The 18,250-nt window shown below is 40.7% G+C and overlaps 1 protein-coding gene across 2 annotated transcripts in view; it reads right to left on the reverse strand.

Moving 5' to 3' along the window:
- NAV2 (neuron navigator 2) overlaps positions 1–18,250 on the reverse strand; it is a 233,295-nt gene that overhangs the window by 153,446 nt on the left and 61,599 nt on the right. For both annotated transcript variants that reach the window (XM_074586322.1, XM_074586321.1), the window contains exons 2-3: positions 12,645–12,762; positions 5,850–5,902 (exon numbers count right to left, since the gene is read on the reverse strand). In XM_074586322.1, coding sequence (XP_074442423.1) covers positions 5,850–5,902; positions 12,645–12,762 — 171 coding nt within the window. The remainder of the gene's footprint in view (positions 1–5,849; positions 5,903–12,644; positions 12,763–18,250) is intronic.

Raw genomic sequence — 18,250 nt, forward strand, 5'->3', positions numbered from 1 at the left:
AAAGTCATTATAAGGTGAGGAAGGAGGACTTCTAAGTACAAGCAACCTGTCAGATCACCTCCGTAGTAAATCCTTCTTGTCTATGTGACAACACAGTTTCGTACATGATCAACAGGAACACAGGAAGCTTAGAGAAAACAAACATTCCTAAACTCGATTATTTGGCCGAGCGCCTCCACAGGCCATTGGAGGAGCTAAGCTGGTGTCTGCCACTGGCCACTCTGGGACGGCTCCAGGTAACATCTTCCCCTCCAGCCGGGCAACACCTTCCCCTCCAGCTAACCTCCAGCTGCGAGGAAACATACCACGGGCTAGGACAAAAAGATACCCATTTGTTACTACAGTAACATTAAAACAGATTAAATTTCTAAACATACACCGACAGTAAAATACGAGCTCCCCAAGTGGAGCAAGGGGAAAAGCTCACCAGAAGACAGAAAAGTTCTCTTTACTACATTGCTCAAAACAACCTCGGAGTAGGATTACTTGAAAATATACGGCTATATTTATCCACTGGGATATGTTTCCAAAAATCCCACGCCAGGAATTTGCAGAGGGGAAACAAAAACGCTTGGGATGCTTTTGATCTTCCCGGCGGAGCTGCTCCCCTGAATTCGCAGCACTTGTCCCAGCAGCAGAGTCCTCCTCGGCCCTGGGGAGCCGATCGACCAGATTTCAGCCCCACCAACCCAGCGGGGTCGGAGCAACCACCTTGCAGATTTACTGCAGCTAGCAATGGCAACGTTCAGACACCACCAGGTGTCTGAAAACGCTCAAAAGGTTTAGAGGAGCAAGGATAAAGTGGATGCCTGCTCTTCAAAAGCCAAGACAGAATTATTTTCTGTGAGAAAAACACAAACAATTACTAAATATTTTTTTATTTAAGTAAAAAAAAAAAACGAACAAAAAAATTGGGCGTCACACACACTGTAGGACAGCTCACTTTCAGAATACAAGAAATCAGTCAAATATTAAAATAACAGTCAAATTGCCATCACTTGAGTAAGGCTGCCCTGCAAATGAAGTCAGCATCATGAAAACGTGGCCTTCAGCTCGACTTTTATAAAGTCCTAGGGAAGAAACGCAGGCTCTGACCCTGCACTACGTGATTCTTCACGTTTGCAAGACAAACAGTAATAGAAAGACTGAACAGTATTATTTTACTAGTACAGCTTGATATCTGCATCAGAAAGAGATGATTCTTGAAAAACTTCTGGCTAACACACAAAAAAATAAATACCTCCTCGTTGTAATTTGATAATACAGATATTTATATACATAAAGTGATCATCCTTAAAAATAATAAAACCCAACCATAAAGCCGCATGAGAACCACAGTTATTTCCTACTCTATTTCTAAAAGAGCACTGTGGTGTTGGTTCAGCCTACGTTCTCCCTTCTGTTGCTCCAAATTCTTGTCTTGGGTGTCCGACAACTTCCCCAGGCTTAGCAGGGGAAGATGAGAGTCTGCTTTTTCCCACCTACAGATTCCTCATCCTCTTCCCTTCAGCACTGACAGCTTTGCTACCGCTCCACTCCTTCGGGCTTCAGTAACAAGGGTAACACACTATCACTTCTCAGGCTTTCACACCTAACATTTCAGCTCTTTCTACGATATCGTCACCTGTGATTTATTATTTTTTTTTTAAGTGTTGAACCTTGCAAAAAATAAATTTTATTTTCTCATTAGTCTTTTCTCATACTTCTTTCTTAAATGCAGAGATACGCCTTTTCTCTTTCCACTGCCAGATTCAATATTTCTTACCTTCACGTTCAAAGTGGCAAACCCCCTCTACCTCTCCTAGAAGACACCTTGCTGCTACCTCTTCTACCCCTTCTTCCAGTCCCGTCTTCAGTTGTGTTTCAACTGTTGCCTGTGTCTGCCAACACTGTTGCCTGTGTCTGCCAACACATCCCTTCGCGGGCAAGTATCTCCTCTCTCTTCTTTGTCTTCAAGTCCACTTTTTAAAACCTAACTTTCTTTACTCAGCTCTCTCCTCAGTCACTGCTGTTCTAGCTGATACGGATCTTCTCTTCCCTTTGCCTCACTCTCCAACTTTAATGCTCTGATCTTTCAAACATCTTGTCCTTTGCCTTTTTTTGTATCATCTAATCTTTACCATTATCTCACCTATTATGATTTAGGACTTGCACGCTATAGGTAGCAACAACCTCCCTCTCTCTCCCTTCTTGCTGTGCTATGCAAAAAGGATATATTAATATACAAGATAAGCAAATGCTCGGCAGCCACACTGTCCTAAAAGGTTGCTGTGAAACTTCCTTCAAAAACTGTGACCGTTTTACACAACATATTTCCTCACAGACAGAACACAGCCCCTATAGAACAAGATTTCTACAAGCTGCCATTACAGCCAGACTTGCTCTGTAACATGTAACAACTCACTTAACTGCTCTATTTTATGTTTACTTTATCATTTTACAAATGCAGGTGATATGGACCCTTTGCCAACAGGTAACATTCAGCCTGTGCAAAGTCACCCACATCAATAAGAACCACCTACGTGACCTAGAAGGGAATGGACTAAAAAGTCCCTCCTGGACAGCCCAGATTCTGCAGGATGCCAAATGCTAAGCTCTTGTATCATCCCCAAAACAGGAGGCAAATGGAAATAAAGAAAGGAAGAACAAGATCCCTGTCTTTCTATAACCAAACAATATTAGCAGAGATCGTTCGGTTAATAAAACCTACTCGAGTTTATTGAGCTCAATCTTTTTTTTCAGGAGCATGTAGGAGAGGAGAACGATCTTGTTTCACCCTCCTTTGCCCTGTTCTCCAGAACCATGCCAATATTTTCTTGTGCTTCATCCTAAAAACCAAATTGCAGTTTATGGTGACAGTCTCCAAATCTTCTTGGTCCCATGCTCCATGCATCTACCTCCTCTATTAACCACAGAATTTTCTGCCAGCCAGCTGGAACTAATCATCACAATTTGAGGCTTTTGTTTAGAGGACTATCTACAGCACTAAAATATAGAGGTTTGGAAAAAAACCCCACCCTGAAACAGTTCTTATGCAGAGGACAAGATATAGAATAGTCTATAATAGATTATATAAAAGCCAGCCAATTCTTATCTGGAGCAAAGGAAGACAGGGATACTCCCCCACCGCAGAGAAACCCAGACAAGATGACGAGGGGGGATAGGTTCTCACCTAAGTGATTTTTCATGGAGCCAGCGGGGGTCCCTTGTCATGCCATTTCTGGCTTTGGGACTAGGTTGCTAAGCACTGATGGTCCCAAATGGTTCTGCAGTACACTAAACTTAATTTGACAAGGCTTATTAGCACTGGCTTTGAGCCTGACAGACCCAAGCTGTCTCTAATGCTCAACATGCTCAAATTCGTACGATGCTCTCCAACACTGTAGCAATGGGAACAGCAATGCCAAGAGACCTGATCTGGCTCCGTGTTGAGCTCTCTAAGGTTTGGCGGGCTTTACTGGCTTAGGACTGTGCCACATGGAAGCAAATACACTTGCTTTCACACCCCCTTTAATGGGCTTGGAGGACACAGATTTGCTCCAGCGTTCTAAACCAATACATCTGGCTGGACGTGAGCTGGCTCTTCACAGTTCAGCTCACACGCGTCTCTGCTCACGGCACCGTAAGTCTACAAAGCAGATAACCGCCCACAGGGGGAAAGAGGATGGTAGAAGGCTTCCCTCTAAGCTCTGCTGTATCTCTATTTAATGAGCAAGGTTAAATCTTCATTTAGGGTGCCTTTCCCCCCCCCCCCCCCCCAAATCTGCTCATCTGTGATGGCCACCTTACAGATGCTACAATATAGACATGGACACCTGTAACTGAAAGATACTTTTGAAAAAAGTAAGACTAGACATCACCTGGTTGAGTGTTTGAACTGACCAGACAGCCTTGCCTCTGCCACCCTCCTGAACCTAAAGTACCCAACCACAAACACCAGTTCCCACACTCTGGAGAATGGCTGTAAGCCATGGGAAGAGGAAAACATTAAAATGCAAAGGACGAAGACTGCCGTATCTTTAAAAACCAAAACAAAAAAAGAACACCACCACAACCGAAAAACACCAAAAAAAACCTCCAAAACACTGCAATGTATGCATTTTTCCTAAAACACAGAAGAGCTGGAGAAGGGTTGTCTCCTTCAACACTGCAAGCAATTGCGTGAACACCCTCTCTATGAAGACACTTACGTCCTTGCCTTAGTATCTTTACTGTAAGATAATAAAGAGCTCTGTAAGCATGCACGCTTAACAAAAGCAAGCCATAAGCATAATCCTCATTTTTCTCCTGTGAGGAAAACCACTGGGGATGCCTAGCTATGACTGATGCACTAGGTCTCATGAGCAGGGGGGAGAGTCCCACTCACTCCACCCTCCTGAATGAGCAACCAGAATAACGTCAGAGCCCCAGAGGAGGCATCGCAGAGCAAACACGGCTTCCCCGCGCTCTCCACAAGCCCTGAGCCAGCACATGCCCTCTGCACACCTCTGGTTATAACCAGATCCGACTTCTATAAGCAACCTATAGCGTGCATCCAGCTATCCAACAGAACAACGCCGCGCCTTCATTGAGCATAACGACTTACAGTGACTTTTAGCTACAACGCCTTGGAATTTGTTACAGACTCCAGTCCTGAATGAAATTCAGTTCTTAGGATACACTTGTGGAACATGAAATCATAGTAATTGTCAAAATTTCCTCAATTATTTATACTCTAGACAGCTGCTGTGGCTACAGCAAGAATAGCAACCCACCTCTTCAAAGTAGCAATGATAAATCTTTTAGATGGCTTGCTTTTTACGGAGCACTCGCTCCACGGGTTGAAGCAAGATTGATAACTTCCAAGAAAAAACAAAAAGCCAAAACAGAACAGCAGAACGCAGTGTGGTTTCTGACTTCACATGGCAAACTCCCATCAAATCTCTACTCTTTCATTTAACTACGTGAGTGGCTGTGCTCAAGGTGCAGTTGGGGAGGTAGGAGCAGTTGGGAACAGAGCCATAAAAATGAAAAACATTAAAATAGTGTCACACACAGAATGGATATTCATGTATCCCAAAGTGAGCATTTGCAATGCAAAGGGGAGATTTTAGAATGCGTATTGGAAAATGAGTTTTTTCTCGAGATACATGAGGAAATAACTTTCTTTAAAATACCATAAATTTTAAACAACCCTTTCCTAGGATGCATTTTAAAAATCAGTTTCCTATTTCTTATTTATTTCTTAAAGTTCTGCCTATAATTTTAGCTTCACCAATATTCGCAGCAGACACTACTATATGCTTTTAATTTTACTGCACTCATTTCTTGTTCTTCAGTTTTAAATATTACATACAAGCAAGACACAAAACAACTTCCTTTTACAAATTAAAACTTACCAGTCAAAACCAAGTTGCATAAATAAAACATCTTGAAATTTACAATTTGAAATTTTTTCATTTAGTGTGTTTGCTCATTTATTTTATTTCTTTTCAAAGGATGCAGGAACTCCTAAACCAACTTTAAAATAAATACCTAATTCTGCTTTTTCAATACTACTCTCTATACAGAGGGACAAAGTTTTATTTTTGTACACTCCTGTTTAACGATGTGATATTTCAGAAATATAAAATTCCAATGTAAGAATAATATCGATTGTAAGTACGCGATAAATGATAAGGCCTAATTCAACTACTGTGGAGTACAATGGGGCAAGAACTGTAATATTAATGTTCTTCAGATTATACCTTTGCTCTCACTACTGTGAAAGACTAATGAAAAATTGTTATTAAAAGTCTCAGACATTGAAGTCACACACTCTCACTGATACTCAACCACATACGCAAGCAACAGCCCACTTCACTACTTACCATTTGAGACCTATTTTTTGGGCAGCCATTGATGTCTTCAATCTTCTCATTTGCTGAAAAGCAAAAAAAGAGGAGATAAAGCCAAAAAAAAAAAAAAAAACTATACCAAGGATGTTTATTCTGATTATTTCCAGAGCACTTGCTGCTAGCTACATAAAGGGTTTTCGGATTGTAGTTGTCCACTCAAAGGGAATGTGTGAAACACTGAGACCCATCAAAAAAAAAAAAAAAAAAAAAAGGCAGCTGGAGTTTTCTAGCGGGTCATGCCTCCAGAGACAGCTGGGGGCAGAAAACAACTGCTCTGACATCTCGTACAGTGACGGGTAACTCCTTTAAACTACAGAAGAGATTTAAACTCTGGAATCTGAATCACTGCTGGGTGGAAAGGTGAACACTACATATGAATGGATGTTTGCACGTCAACTGATTTGCTTGTAGAGTGAATACAGCTTTTAAATCTAGATGAGAAACTGATGATAACTATTTTTTTTTTATTTATTTTTATTTTTCCAAAGTACAATCCACAAGACTACTTTTCAAGCCTCTCGTCCGCGGCTGACATCTAACACAACTTGCAGGACAAGATATAGTTTCAATCTTTAATGTCCCAAGTGCAATAATGAAGTTGTTGAGGTGGTTAAAACGTTTGCCTTAGAGCCTTAGGTTGCTTGGTTTCCCATTTCAGTCTTGGACCCTGAAATGCCTTGTGTATGGTAGACTGAAGAACCAAAGTTCGGTTTCCCACCGTTTTTTCACCGTCATAAGGGCAGGTGTTCACATCCCATTTGATGAATTGAACAGATTTGCCCCCCATCAGTCCTTATTATTTTCTGTATTTTCTACACCAGTCCCGTATTCTCAGGACGTTGGTCAGAACTCCATCTCATCCCCTGTCGTTCTTCAGTTAGGCACATCGAATTTGGCACACAATATTCTAACAGCCGTCATAACAATGCCACAGAAGAAACAGAACTTGACTCTTTTGGGGTATTCCCCTTTTCACACATCAAGGAGCCCCAGCACAATTTTATTGCCACAGCGATGCATTTAAGAGTTGACGTTAATATGAAAAAGATTGCAACTAAATCCACTGCGCTGTTCCCCAGGGTGGTCTATCAGCCTCCACACACACAGAGTATACATTTCTTTCTAAAAGTGTGATCTCAGATTTAATCATACAGAAACGATCCCCACTCATTTTTCCCCTTGTCCTCTAGAACTTCCAAAAATGTCACACGATGTATTTAAAACCAATGTTAGCAAACCAGAAAGCTTATTACCTGGCTCTTTTTAAACTTTTGTATGCAAACTACCCGGACTCACCTACTTGAAAGTGCCTGAACTGTTAGTAACTTGTTTCCAGGATTCTGCTTTTGACTTTTTCTGGTTTGTTTTTTTTTTTTTTTTTTTTTTTCCTATGCAAATGTAGAACCAAAATATTTACTCAACACTCCTACGCTTTGTGGGTATTGCTACACATTGACAGGCTTTGAGTACAAGCTTGGTTCTCGCTGTACGCTAAAGGTTAACCCCATAAACCCTATAAACTAAGAAATACACCATTCTAGAACATGGAAAAATTAATGGCAAATGAAGATGTAAGCCACCTTAAATTCTTCTGTCAGGAAAAACTTACATCCAACACACCAACTATTTGGGATGTTACCTCTATTTATCCTCTTCCTTTTTTTACACTGTGCTTACATTACCATTCTCACCTAGAAATCATTTCTTTTGTCCTCTTTCTGTCAGCTTGCAAGATGTCATCAGCTATCCTTGTACTCTTCTGATCAGCTTCAGCTGATTTGTAGCTTCTTTATTTCATTACTATCAGTTTCCTGCATTTTGTTGTGCTCTACTTTTTTTTTTCCTTTTTGTTTTTAAACAGCTGCTTTTACTTCCTCTCAAAAGCTACGTTAAACCAAGGCAACTTTCCCTCCCACTTGCGAACCTGCAGTTTTTTTGTCCACCAGCTGCTGATTCTTCATCATTTCCCAATTACTCACCACTCTTACGCTGTTGGCCTTCTCTGCCACAGGTGATTTAGGAGGTAGATGACCAGAAACAGCTGGTGGGAATCAGAAGAGTAACAAGAACTGGAGTTTCTGCTCCTATCTACCTGCCGGTTCGCCTGGTGCTATTTCTGCTTACCCCTGGGCAGGTTTATGCCCTACCTTTTCTCCTTCTAACCCACTCCCAACTCACCTATGGTTCTTGGTTACTCCTTTCACTAGATGAATGCAATTATCACCTCCTCCCTGCTGGTGCAAGTGCTGTGAAGAGCAGGTGGAATAAAGAGCAACCAGAAAAGCCAGCGGTGGGGCAAACTGGCAGCCGGGTTGAACTTTAACTCCTACACCTCTTTTGAAACCAGCAGGGCAAGACCTCAGCAACTCAACCTAAGCTGGGGAGATGCATCAAAGTGGCCCAACAGGGATATTTGGCACTTTTGCAGGAATCTGCCTAATTCACCAGGCAATCGTGTTGATGGCCGTTCCTCGGCCATAAACTGGACCCTATCTTTGACCCTTCCACCTAGCTCCCGGGAAGAGTGCTTGCAGCAGGTACAAGGTAAGTTGCCTTTCTTGCGGAGATGACTGGAAAGAAAGAGATAGCAGTGAAGGAGATAACAGCGTGGTGTGCCCACGGGCAGTGTGGTGGTGCAGGTCATAGCACAAGTCACCAAATGCTACGGGATCTTGGAAACGCGTCCAATTCACAGCTGCAAAAGCACAGCTTTCTGGCCGAGGTCAATGGGCAACTCACAGCTTCTGTTTCTGTTTGCCCCGTAGGAATCAGTTAGCAGAAACCAGAAGTCACAGGCGATCGTAAAGGCTTTCAATTCTACATCAGCATTGAGCAAGATGTGAATTCACAACCACAGATGTGAAATGCAGAGGATTTTTGCCAAACTGACTGCAAGTCCTAAGAGCTTCCCCCCATCACCTTTCTTATTTTTTTCACTATGAATATAGCGAATTTGCTTCAAATGCTTTTAAGTGTTTACAAATTTTCCCATTTACACAGAGACTGAAGGTTGTATTAAGGCAGACAGAAGAAACCAGCCATGGTCTCTAATGAAAGTAGCAGTGACTGACGTTGTGCTTTCATTAGCTGGATCTGAATCAAAGCTTGGGGCTAAAAGAGTATTTGGGTTTATGTATTTTAACAGGACTCATAATATGAAACCGCAAGGCAAAATGATATGAAAGCATAAGTGAAAAGGAACCTCTAGCATTCAAAAGATGCAAAGAATACTTTAAATCTGTTGGCCAGTCAGCTGTCAGTGTCCCATTTATATAGGTACCAGTATGTGTCCCTGGTGAAAAAAATGCTTCAGCAAATGACATTCCAGCAAGTGCATGAAAAATTATAATCAGAACAAATCAAAAGTGTTTCAATAAGCATTATACAGGACAAAATTGGCTACGTATGGATGGTTAGACCATCCATACAAAAAATAAGTCCACACACTTCATAATAATGAATTAATCCTTCTCTTACAACCTTAGCAGCTATTCTGCATTATTCAGTACTTCGGGCATACCTTGGACATGAGATTACTTCTCTTGAACGTATGAACGAATACTGTTCAACAGAGTTCGTACATTTGCGTAGGAGTTGTCACCTGCAGCTTTTAACCGAACAGCCACTCAAATATTAGTAAAACGAACCTTTGTGTAACGTCCCACCCAAACTATGACAGGAATTATCACTAGACAGTACTGCTAGGCTTGATCCCAAGGTTCTGTAACCTTCCCCTGTGAATGTAATAGTACAATTTCCATGACAGCAGACAAAAGCTATACTGAGGTAAGTCACAGTATGAATTTGTTCTGGAATAGTTATCTGGAGTAATTGCAAATTACTTTTAAAATTACAGCAAAGAGCTATTCTGCAATTAATTTCAATCAGAACGCAAGTTTCGAAGAATATTTAGATATATCTGTAAGATAGGCTATCCTGGCATACCCAAAGCACCTACACTAAACAATGTGCCCGTCACCTCCTGTAACGGTGTGCTGATTGCCCAGCACAACACTGATGCGCACATTTTACTTCTTATTGAAACCGCTTCTATTTAGCTGAATAAGTATTTAACACTAACACAATGTCTGCATCCCTAATGAAAAAGGCACAGCTTTTGTATCTGACTGGACTTTGGTTGTATCCTACCAAGTAAAATATTCCATAAAATAACCCAGGCATCATCAGTAGGACAAGCACTATCAGAATGGGTTAAAGTTTAATTTTAGCATCAATTCTAAGTCCTGAAAATTGATGGTTCTCACAGGGAACCAACCAACAATTCTATACACTAACAAATTCCAGAGCACGCACAGAGCCAGTATTTCTGCCTTCATGAACTTAAATATAGCTACTATGTTTATATGGCATTACTAAGGCATATATTACTTATGGATTCTTTTATAGACTCGTAAATTTTGCACTGAAATAAAACAGAATGCTCTGAATGCATTTTAATTGACTTGCAAATACAAAAAGCTGTCATCATATAATGCTTCTATATTATTATTAGCAGTTTTGAAGTCTGAAGATTATCTCCTCTGAAGTCAAATGAAGTGATGTTTAGTTTCAGGTCTTTTTAGATTTGCTCTTTGTTTGGATGCTAAGGTAAAAGAACGACCTAGTGATTGCTAATTTTAAAATTTTCTTTTCCTAAATATGCAGCTATTCCACTTAAGAAAGGTAAGCAGAAAGCACTGCGGTCACTGTCTCTGTACGATCATTAACTCTTATGGAGCCTTCATTAAAAAAAAAATAATAATAGTAATCACATTAATTCTTTTTCCAGCTTTGGATATTAAGTATATTTCAAGATTCAACATCTGTGATGTAATTTCAGGTGGTGAACACAAGAAAAACTGTATCACTAATAATTAGACCTGAATCAATTTTGATGCCTTTGGATAATCTCCAGATACCCCAGGCACACGACAAAAAGGAGGAAGGATCTTCAGGGCTGCTTTTACACATAGCACACCATAACATAAAAAAGAAAAAAACCTCTCCTGCACTGCATATAGCAGCTTTCTTAGTACGCAGTCTTATTTGTTAGAAAAAAAAGCTTGTATTTTGCAGGCTACAGCTAAAGCTGTTTCTAGGCGTGAAAATTATCACCATCTTTGTGACAATGAGATGCAGCATGCGGAGGGCCATCCACAGCAGACACAAATGACTTTTTCTTCACTATTGATTTGGAGGATTCAACCGAGTATGTTTAAACATGAACTTTGCTTCCCGTGGAAAACCTTCTCCGAAAATTAAATCCTTCACCCTCTACTTTAACTTTTGAAAGCTTGCAGACCTGATCTTAAATATTAGCCAAAAAGCAGCTCTGAGAATGGAATAAAAAAAAAAAAAGCAAAGGTGAATCAAAGCAAAATGCAGTAAGCAATATAATTTCTGTGTATTTTAGAGGGAGTAATTTGAATTTCATAAAACACTTCAGAAGTCAATGCTCAAACAACTACATTTAAATATTTGGTACAACCAGGTTCGTATTTTGGTGGTGATATTCTTACATACGTGTTCTTACGCAAAGGTTTTTTACAACAGCATTAATAGAGGGTAGCTAGATACGCATGAAAGGAATCGACACCTAATTGCTCCTGGGTTTCCAAAGATTTTCCCTAATACGGGAAACAGATAAAGGATAAGATGTTGTTTCTAGCGAATACCTGCCCATACACAATCAATCCATGGCATGGTTTTATACATCCGTAGCTGCACGGCAGGGCTGTAGAACGCTACTGAGATATAATGCCGCTCTACAACACAAAGTCTTTTTTGATGTGCTCCATTGATGTGCTCCAGTGGAGTCACTGGAACGGTGCCTCCCAATTTCATCCGAAAACAGGGCTTGCATATTTGTACCTTAAATCAAGGAACTGGCTCGTTTACAGCATCTCAAACACATACCAACAGGCATGCACTGATGTCTTGTTGCTTCACTGCTGTCGTCTTAATTTGCATCTCAAATCTGTCAGCTTGCTTCTAACAATAGTTGTCCTAATTCCCATTAGCAGGCTTTCTGATTCCATCAATCTCCATTGGCCCATGCATGTGTTTTGTGGCATCCCAAGTACCAGATGGATGAGCCTCTGAAGGAACTAATGAAGGATCCAGGCCCAAGGGAAGAAGGAGAATATGTAGCTTTACATGGGGCCAATGGAGAAAATTATTTAGAACCTTCATTATCTGTGAATATTAGTGCAAACTGAGGGCATTAAAAAGGCTTTGTACAACTGAGCCTCTATTTGAGATTTGTCCTAATGATGACGTTCCTCAGTTGAAAACTCATTATGAAAGATTTCTTTTTTTCTGCCACATGAAAATTAGCGCCTTCTCCTTTCCTAGCTGCGCATATGGGTTTTCCAAATCCAACTGGAAGCAGGAGGTTCAACACAGCAGACCAGTATCACTGTGAATTATGTTCAGATCAATCCCCAGAAGGTATCAGAAAGAGAGACACTGAAGGCTAACAGCATCCTAGCAGAAAAAAATCCCTCATCAGTTGCTTTTTTAACATTCAACTGTGCGGAGCGATATTGCTGCGTCAGGAGATCTTATCAGCAACATCAAATATTTTTCCATTATGCTTTTAGACAAGACTTTATTGAACTAATTAGCAAAGTCTCTGAAGGAAAATTATCTACATAATTCCATGCAGTTTGATGGATTTCTCCCACCCCCCGTGTTTACGTAGCAGATAAAGACTGAATTTCTGAACGAGCTCGTTGATATCTGGTACAAAAAGAGAAAGTCACTCACCTACAACCTGGATTATTTCAGCTAATAACACTCCATCAGTCACATCTTGCTGTAGATCCTTTATCAACCTCTTGTGACCAGATTTTGCTAGATAGTGATTAGCCCAATCCGTATAAATCTGTTCGGAGAAAGATAAACAAAAAGAATTTGTTAGTCATAACATCAACCTTAAAAATGAGAGCTCTTTGTTTCTCTCAGTATCCGAGGAGCTGATTAAGATCACTGCTTTTTTTGCTGTTTGAAACAAGCCAACGACATTAAAATTCAAGGCATTGTGCAGATCAAGCATTCGGCTTTTCCTATTCGGATATCTGACAGCAAAGCGCACAGAAAAGGACAGTAAACTCCTGAACGTGTAACAGCTTCAATGGATCATCTGGCAGTAAAACTACACGTCTACGGCAGTAACAAGTGTGTAGAAGAGATTTCAACTTCCACCCAAGTATTTTTTCTTTTTTTTTGCATTTTTCCTTTGACATTCCTTCTTTATATCTGTCACTGAGAGATTTTAAACATTCTTTTCCAAGAACCACCTCTGGTAGATATTAGCCATATAGCAATTTCATTTTGAGGAAGCCCCTTTGTTATATTACCCGACAAGCCTTTAAGGGTCTTAAAAATCTACCAACAAGTTCTATCTCACAGGTTAAATAGGCCTATTAAATTGATTTTAATCTCTCATGCAACCTTCCAACTGCTGGGATTTATTTTAAAACTTATCTGAAAACTAAGCAAACAAAGCAGTCAAAATCTCTCTTTAATTTGCATTAAGTACTGCTCACCACATGCTAGCACAACTTATCCGAGATCACCACCAAACTTCTATTTTCACGCTAGATTATCAAAAAGAAGGAAAAATACTTGATTGGGAATATCTGCTTATGAAGTAAATAACATTTCTTGTTCTTCGTATAGAACAAAATTTCAGGGAAGACTTTTTTTTTTTATATATATATGATCTATTTATATTCCAAAGAAATAAAGTAAAAACAACTAAATATCAAGATTTTACCTTTTAAATACCCAGATATATATGAAGGCTCAGCCCTACTCTCAAGAATGCCTAGCATATGAGAAATTCAGTCCCCTCAGTTCAGTCTAGGAGTAATCAGGGGGATAGTCAACGTTCTTTCCAGAGCGCGACCCATGCCAACCCTCCACAGTCCCTATAACCCACCATGTGCTGCGTTTTTTTTGTTTGTTTTTTAAATCAAACTTTTAAATTAAAGCGCTACGCTGGAGACAAATGCTTCGCACAAGCGTGTGAGACACTGACCTGGAGGGAAACGTCTACACAACAGTATTCAGTCCCTAGAAGTCCATGGAAGCCCTCCCCATGGGTTGCCCAAGAACTACACTTTTCCTTCACAGGTACTGAGAGATGGAAAGAGGAGAGGACAAGGAGAGGGGCCCCAGCCCTCAGGGCTGTGACCACTGGGCTATGAAGCTTCCTACCCTCAGCCTTAAGGAAGCAGATGGAAATGACCACCACTAAAATCAGATGGCGTCTGCTGGCAAAACGTCGTTGAAACAAAACATGGGTTTAGAGCCGCTGCCCTTCCACCGCTCTGCTCCTGAGCCATGTAACCTCCCCATATCATCATATATCCACGCAGATCCTTCAAATTACTGACTAATATCACCGAGCATAGCCATGGCTACTAATTCCAGAAGCATCTTCAGCATAGCACTGAAAATGCAAGGCTTATGTCCTTCTTCATGGGAACCAAAAGCCAACTGCCACATCTAAGAGTCAAGTCTTTGCCACACTGGATGGAGGAACCTGAAAATAATACAAGGATTGTAATTTCACGCTTCTCTTGCCCTTGCTGATTCAATGTTAATGTGATAAAATGAAGAACAGATACGTTGACTACAGTTATTTTGGTTACATTCAGTTATATTTCAGGGTTTTTGTCAACTTGTAAAACACTACTGGGGCAGCAATGAACAAATCACTCAAAATCTGAAACTTATGTCCCTATTTTCCATCATTTATCCTCTAATTTCATCTTCAGAGCAGCAGGATTTGCATTTCCTACGCCAACAGCATCACAGACTTCAACAGAAAAAACACGGTGGAACACCTCCGTGAAAAAGAAAAAAAAAACAGAGCTGAAAATATCTCAATGCAAAACATCTCAATGAATTAAATGCTGAGTACACGAGTGATTTCCCTAGCTGACCGAAAAAAGAAAAGGGGGAAAAAAAAAAAACCTCCACACTTTGCACAAACCAGACATTGCGTTCCTTAGCTCATTTTACAAGAAAACATTTTCCATGACAGGAAAATATTTTTAAAGATCCAACGACTTCAAGGAACTAGGATTGACTTCACCTATTTTTCTGCCACGCGGTTCCAGCTTGCTTATCTACAAGTAAAGACAGGTCGAAAACTACTTATTTCACAAGCGCAAGGGTCGACGCGCACCCCTATGCCGTTACTGCGATTTAGCTGATGAGCAACTGATCCAACACAGTAAGTCAGTTTCTTTGAATGGGAAGGCCGTGATGAATGTCCCAGTTTATCACAGAAGGACCTTCAGCAAATACGGGATTATACTTCGACGCATCAGCCCCAGCCTGGCCCACTGCCATGATGCTGACCCATCATGCAATTAAAGAAGTGCTTGGATCAGCCCTAGAATTAAGACAGCACAGGAACAGAGAACGGGCAGAGCAGACCCCTCCTGGCAGAGCCTGAAATTACAGCATTAAGAAGACCTGCCGAGCTAGTTAGGGTTGACTTTCGAGTCACAGACCGGTGTGAGAATGCACGGCTGGCACTGCGGAACTTTTTTCGTAGCTGTTTCTTACTGAACTAATTCCTGCTGCATCCAGGAACACCAGACCTTGTATTCATACCCTGGAAATAAACACAACCGCGTCAAAGAAATCCCTAACTCCCTTAACAAACCCTCCTGGTAAAGGAGACAACTTCAAACACCCCCCACATACCAGCTGTCTGATTCACTGTCTCCAATAAGACGTGAAGAAACTCCCTCTTGGTAGCAAATTATTCTTGAAACCCCTGCTTTGCGTCCTGAAGTCTATGGCTGTGTTTGGTAGCCAAATTCCAAGCAGGGCTTTTATGCTCATGATAAAATATTCCATTAAATGCATCAATAATGCATACCAGTATGGAGATAATATTTGTTTCCGGCGTATTTAAGGGTGTGGAATATAATTTCATGCAACTAGTTGATTAGGAAAGCCTTTTGCAGGAAAACACAAATATAATAAATCTGTGCTTCTCTTTCAAAAACCTTATTTTACCACGTTATTTTTCAATATGCATAACACGCAATTTATTATTATTTTTTTTTTTAAACTGACTGGGCTCTATATTTACAAGCTCTGAAGCATTCTTATGGATCCAGTATTACCCAGGCTTATTGTAGTAGCTCTTTATGGTCACTGCTCATTTTTATGGCATATATTAAGCTCATTACAGAAACGTTCCAGGATGTTTTCAAAAACTGTTTGTTGCAAGTCTTTGTAACGTACTACACAAATACGATTCCTAATGTTTCTTTTCCTTTTCCATACAAACAAGTGGAAAAAAAAAAATTTAAGCGTACAATGGTTGCTATTTCTAGACACATGAAAAACGTTTCAAAGCACATAGTGTTTTCAAGTGTTCAAGACCAGGTAAATAATTGGGAAAACAATAATAAAAGAACTAGGAAAACGCTGCTGACAAAGTTTCCATTCATACACGCCTCTCTCCGCACATGGATTTTAAGTGTTCCTCAGGTATTTTCAGCAAACATGGTACAAAGTCACATGTTGGAATATTCACATGACAATAACCTGAGCAGTCGCCTAATTAAAAAATACAAAATCTTGCAATATGAAACATTTGACCCACTGCGACCGAACAGATACTGCCATATCGTATGCACCAGAACGGGCTTTTCAGACTTTTCAGTGATTTCAGAGAGTATGAAAATCACTGGAGGCAGTTTCATTATTTTAGTTAACAAAACGCAGCGAACAACATGATTTGGGCATTACCACCAGCAGCAGGTCTTTGTGCCTGAGACCAGGTAGTTTAATATTTAACGCAGGTCTACGTTCTGGCTTTTGTTAAAGGTAGACTCAGCTGTTTGGCAGATTTCCCCCCCCCCCCCCCCCATACGATCTTAGGAATCCAATTAGCTGGAAACAAATGAAAAACAAATGTGAAAGATTTTTCCTGCCTTCCCCCCCCAGTCCATCAGGTTTGAATTAAGTGTGTTACAGGTAAATATTGATTTTGGAAATACTCAGCACATTATGAGTCACAGCTAAAACGCTATTGCACAAAGTAGCAAGGTTTTTGAGCAAAACACCCAAATTATAAAGCTTTTGAAAGTTGTCTGTGAAGAAAAAGGCCTGAGGATGAGTACGTCTCCCATCAGCAAGAACACTGCGTTTTGAAATTCAGCGGGTTTCTCCCCCTTCCCCTTTCCTTAGCCTTATCCCTTTCCAGCTAGGAGACCTCTGCACTTTCTTGTCACTTCAAGCCTCAATTAACGTTTCTGACCGCGCTAAGAGACCACGTTGTCACCCCCAGAGCACACCTTGGACCACCTACACCCTATTTCCATATTGAATCAGCAGAAAAGGTGCCGATGCAGAATCAAGACCACTCAGGTACCACCAAGCACTTGGGAAGGGCTGGGGAACACACTGACCAGTACAAAGCAAAAGCCCTGAAGCTTCTATCCCCTTAAAAGTAATTCATACAGTCTTTTTAACCTCAGAAAAATCAACCAAAAAGCCAAATAAACTCGAGCTTGCCTAGCTAGCCATAACAGTCTGAAGTTGGCATCTCAAACCGCGTTCTTCCTTTCTCCAGGTACCATTCTGGAGGCAATAGGCTGATACCTGGCTGCTCAGACATGCTGATGGGCAGGTTCAACTTGATCTGCTGGCCCAACACAGCATCGTAGGACTATATTCCTCTGCTCCCATAGTCAGTCAAACCCAGGAAACCAAATGTGAATAAAGTCATGAGAGCAACGCATCCAGGAAGACCCTTTAGAGATCATAAAGGATACCCAGTACACCCATAGAGCTGCAATTAGATTAAGGTGCCAGGTATTATCACGTACTCCAGGGTCTCCTTTAAACAGAATTTAGATCCAAATGGGAATGCAAAACCTACCCAATGGTTTTTCTCTCCTCATTGGCATTTTAAAATGCGTTCATTATGAAAAGGAAAGGGTTCACACAAAACTACTTGAAAAGAATTTCCCTCTTCTATGCAAGTTAACAGAAAATATGCCTGAACCCTATCCTTGTCACTCATTTCCACAAAAAAAACCCAAAACAAACCTAATTAGAGTAAATGCCCAAGTATGTTTTCAAACCTTTCTTTTCCTCCCCCGCCATGTCAGTTCCTAACTAATCAGACTCTGATTGTTTTCTTCCGATAATTATCCTGAATCAGGCTCTCGTGAATTTTCTAACAGCTGAAGAGTATCTTTTTGACATCATGTAGCATAATTAGAGCAGAGGAAGGCTTTTTCCATGATTGAATAGCAGGGTTAGTCACACGGATGAACTCCGCCAGAACACCCGTTACAATGCAATGCCTGTGCTGCTGCGAACCAAACCAC

Source organism: Larus michahellis, chromosome 4, assembly GCF_964199755.1.
Source record: "Larus michahellis chromosome 4, bLarMic1.1, whole genome shotgun sequence".
Taxonomy (NCBI): domain Eukaryota; kingdom Metazoa; phylum Chordata; class Aves; order Charadriiformes; family Laridae; genus Larus; species Larus michahellis.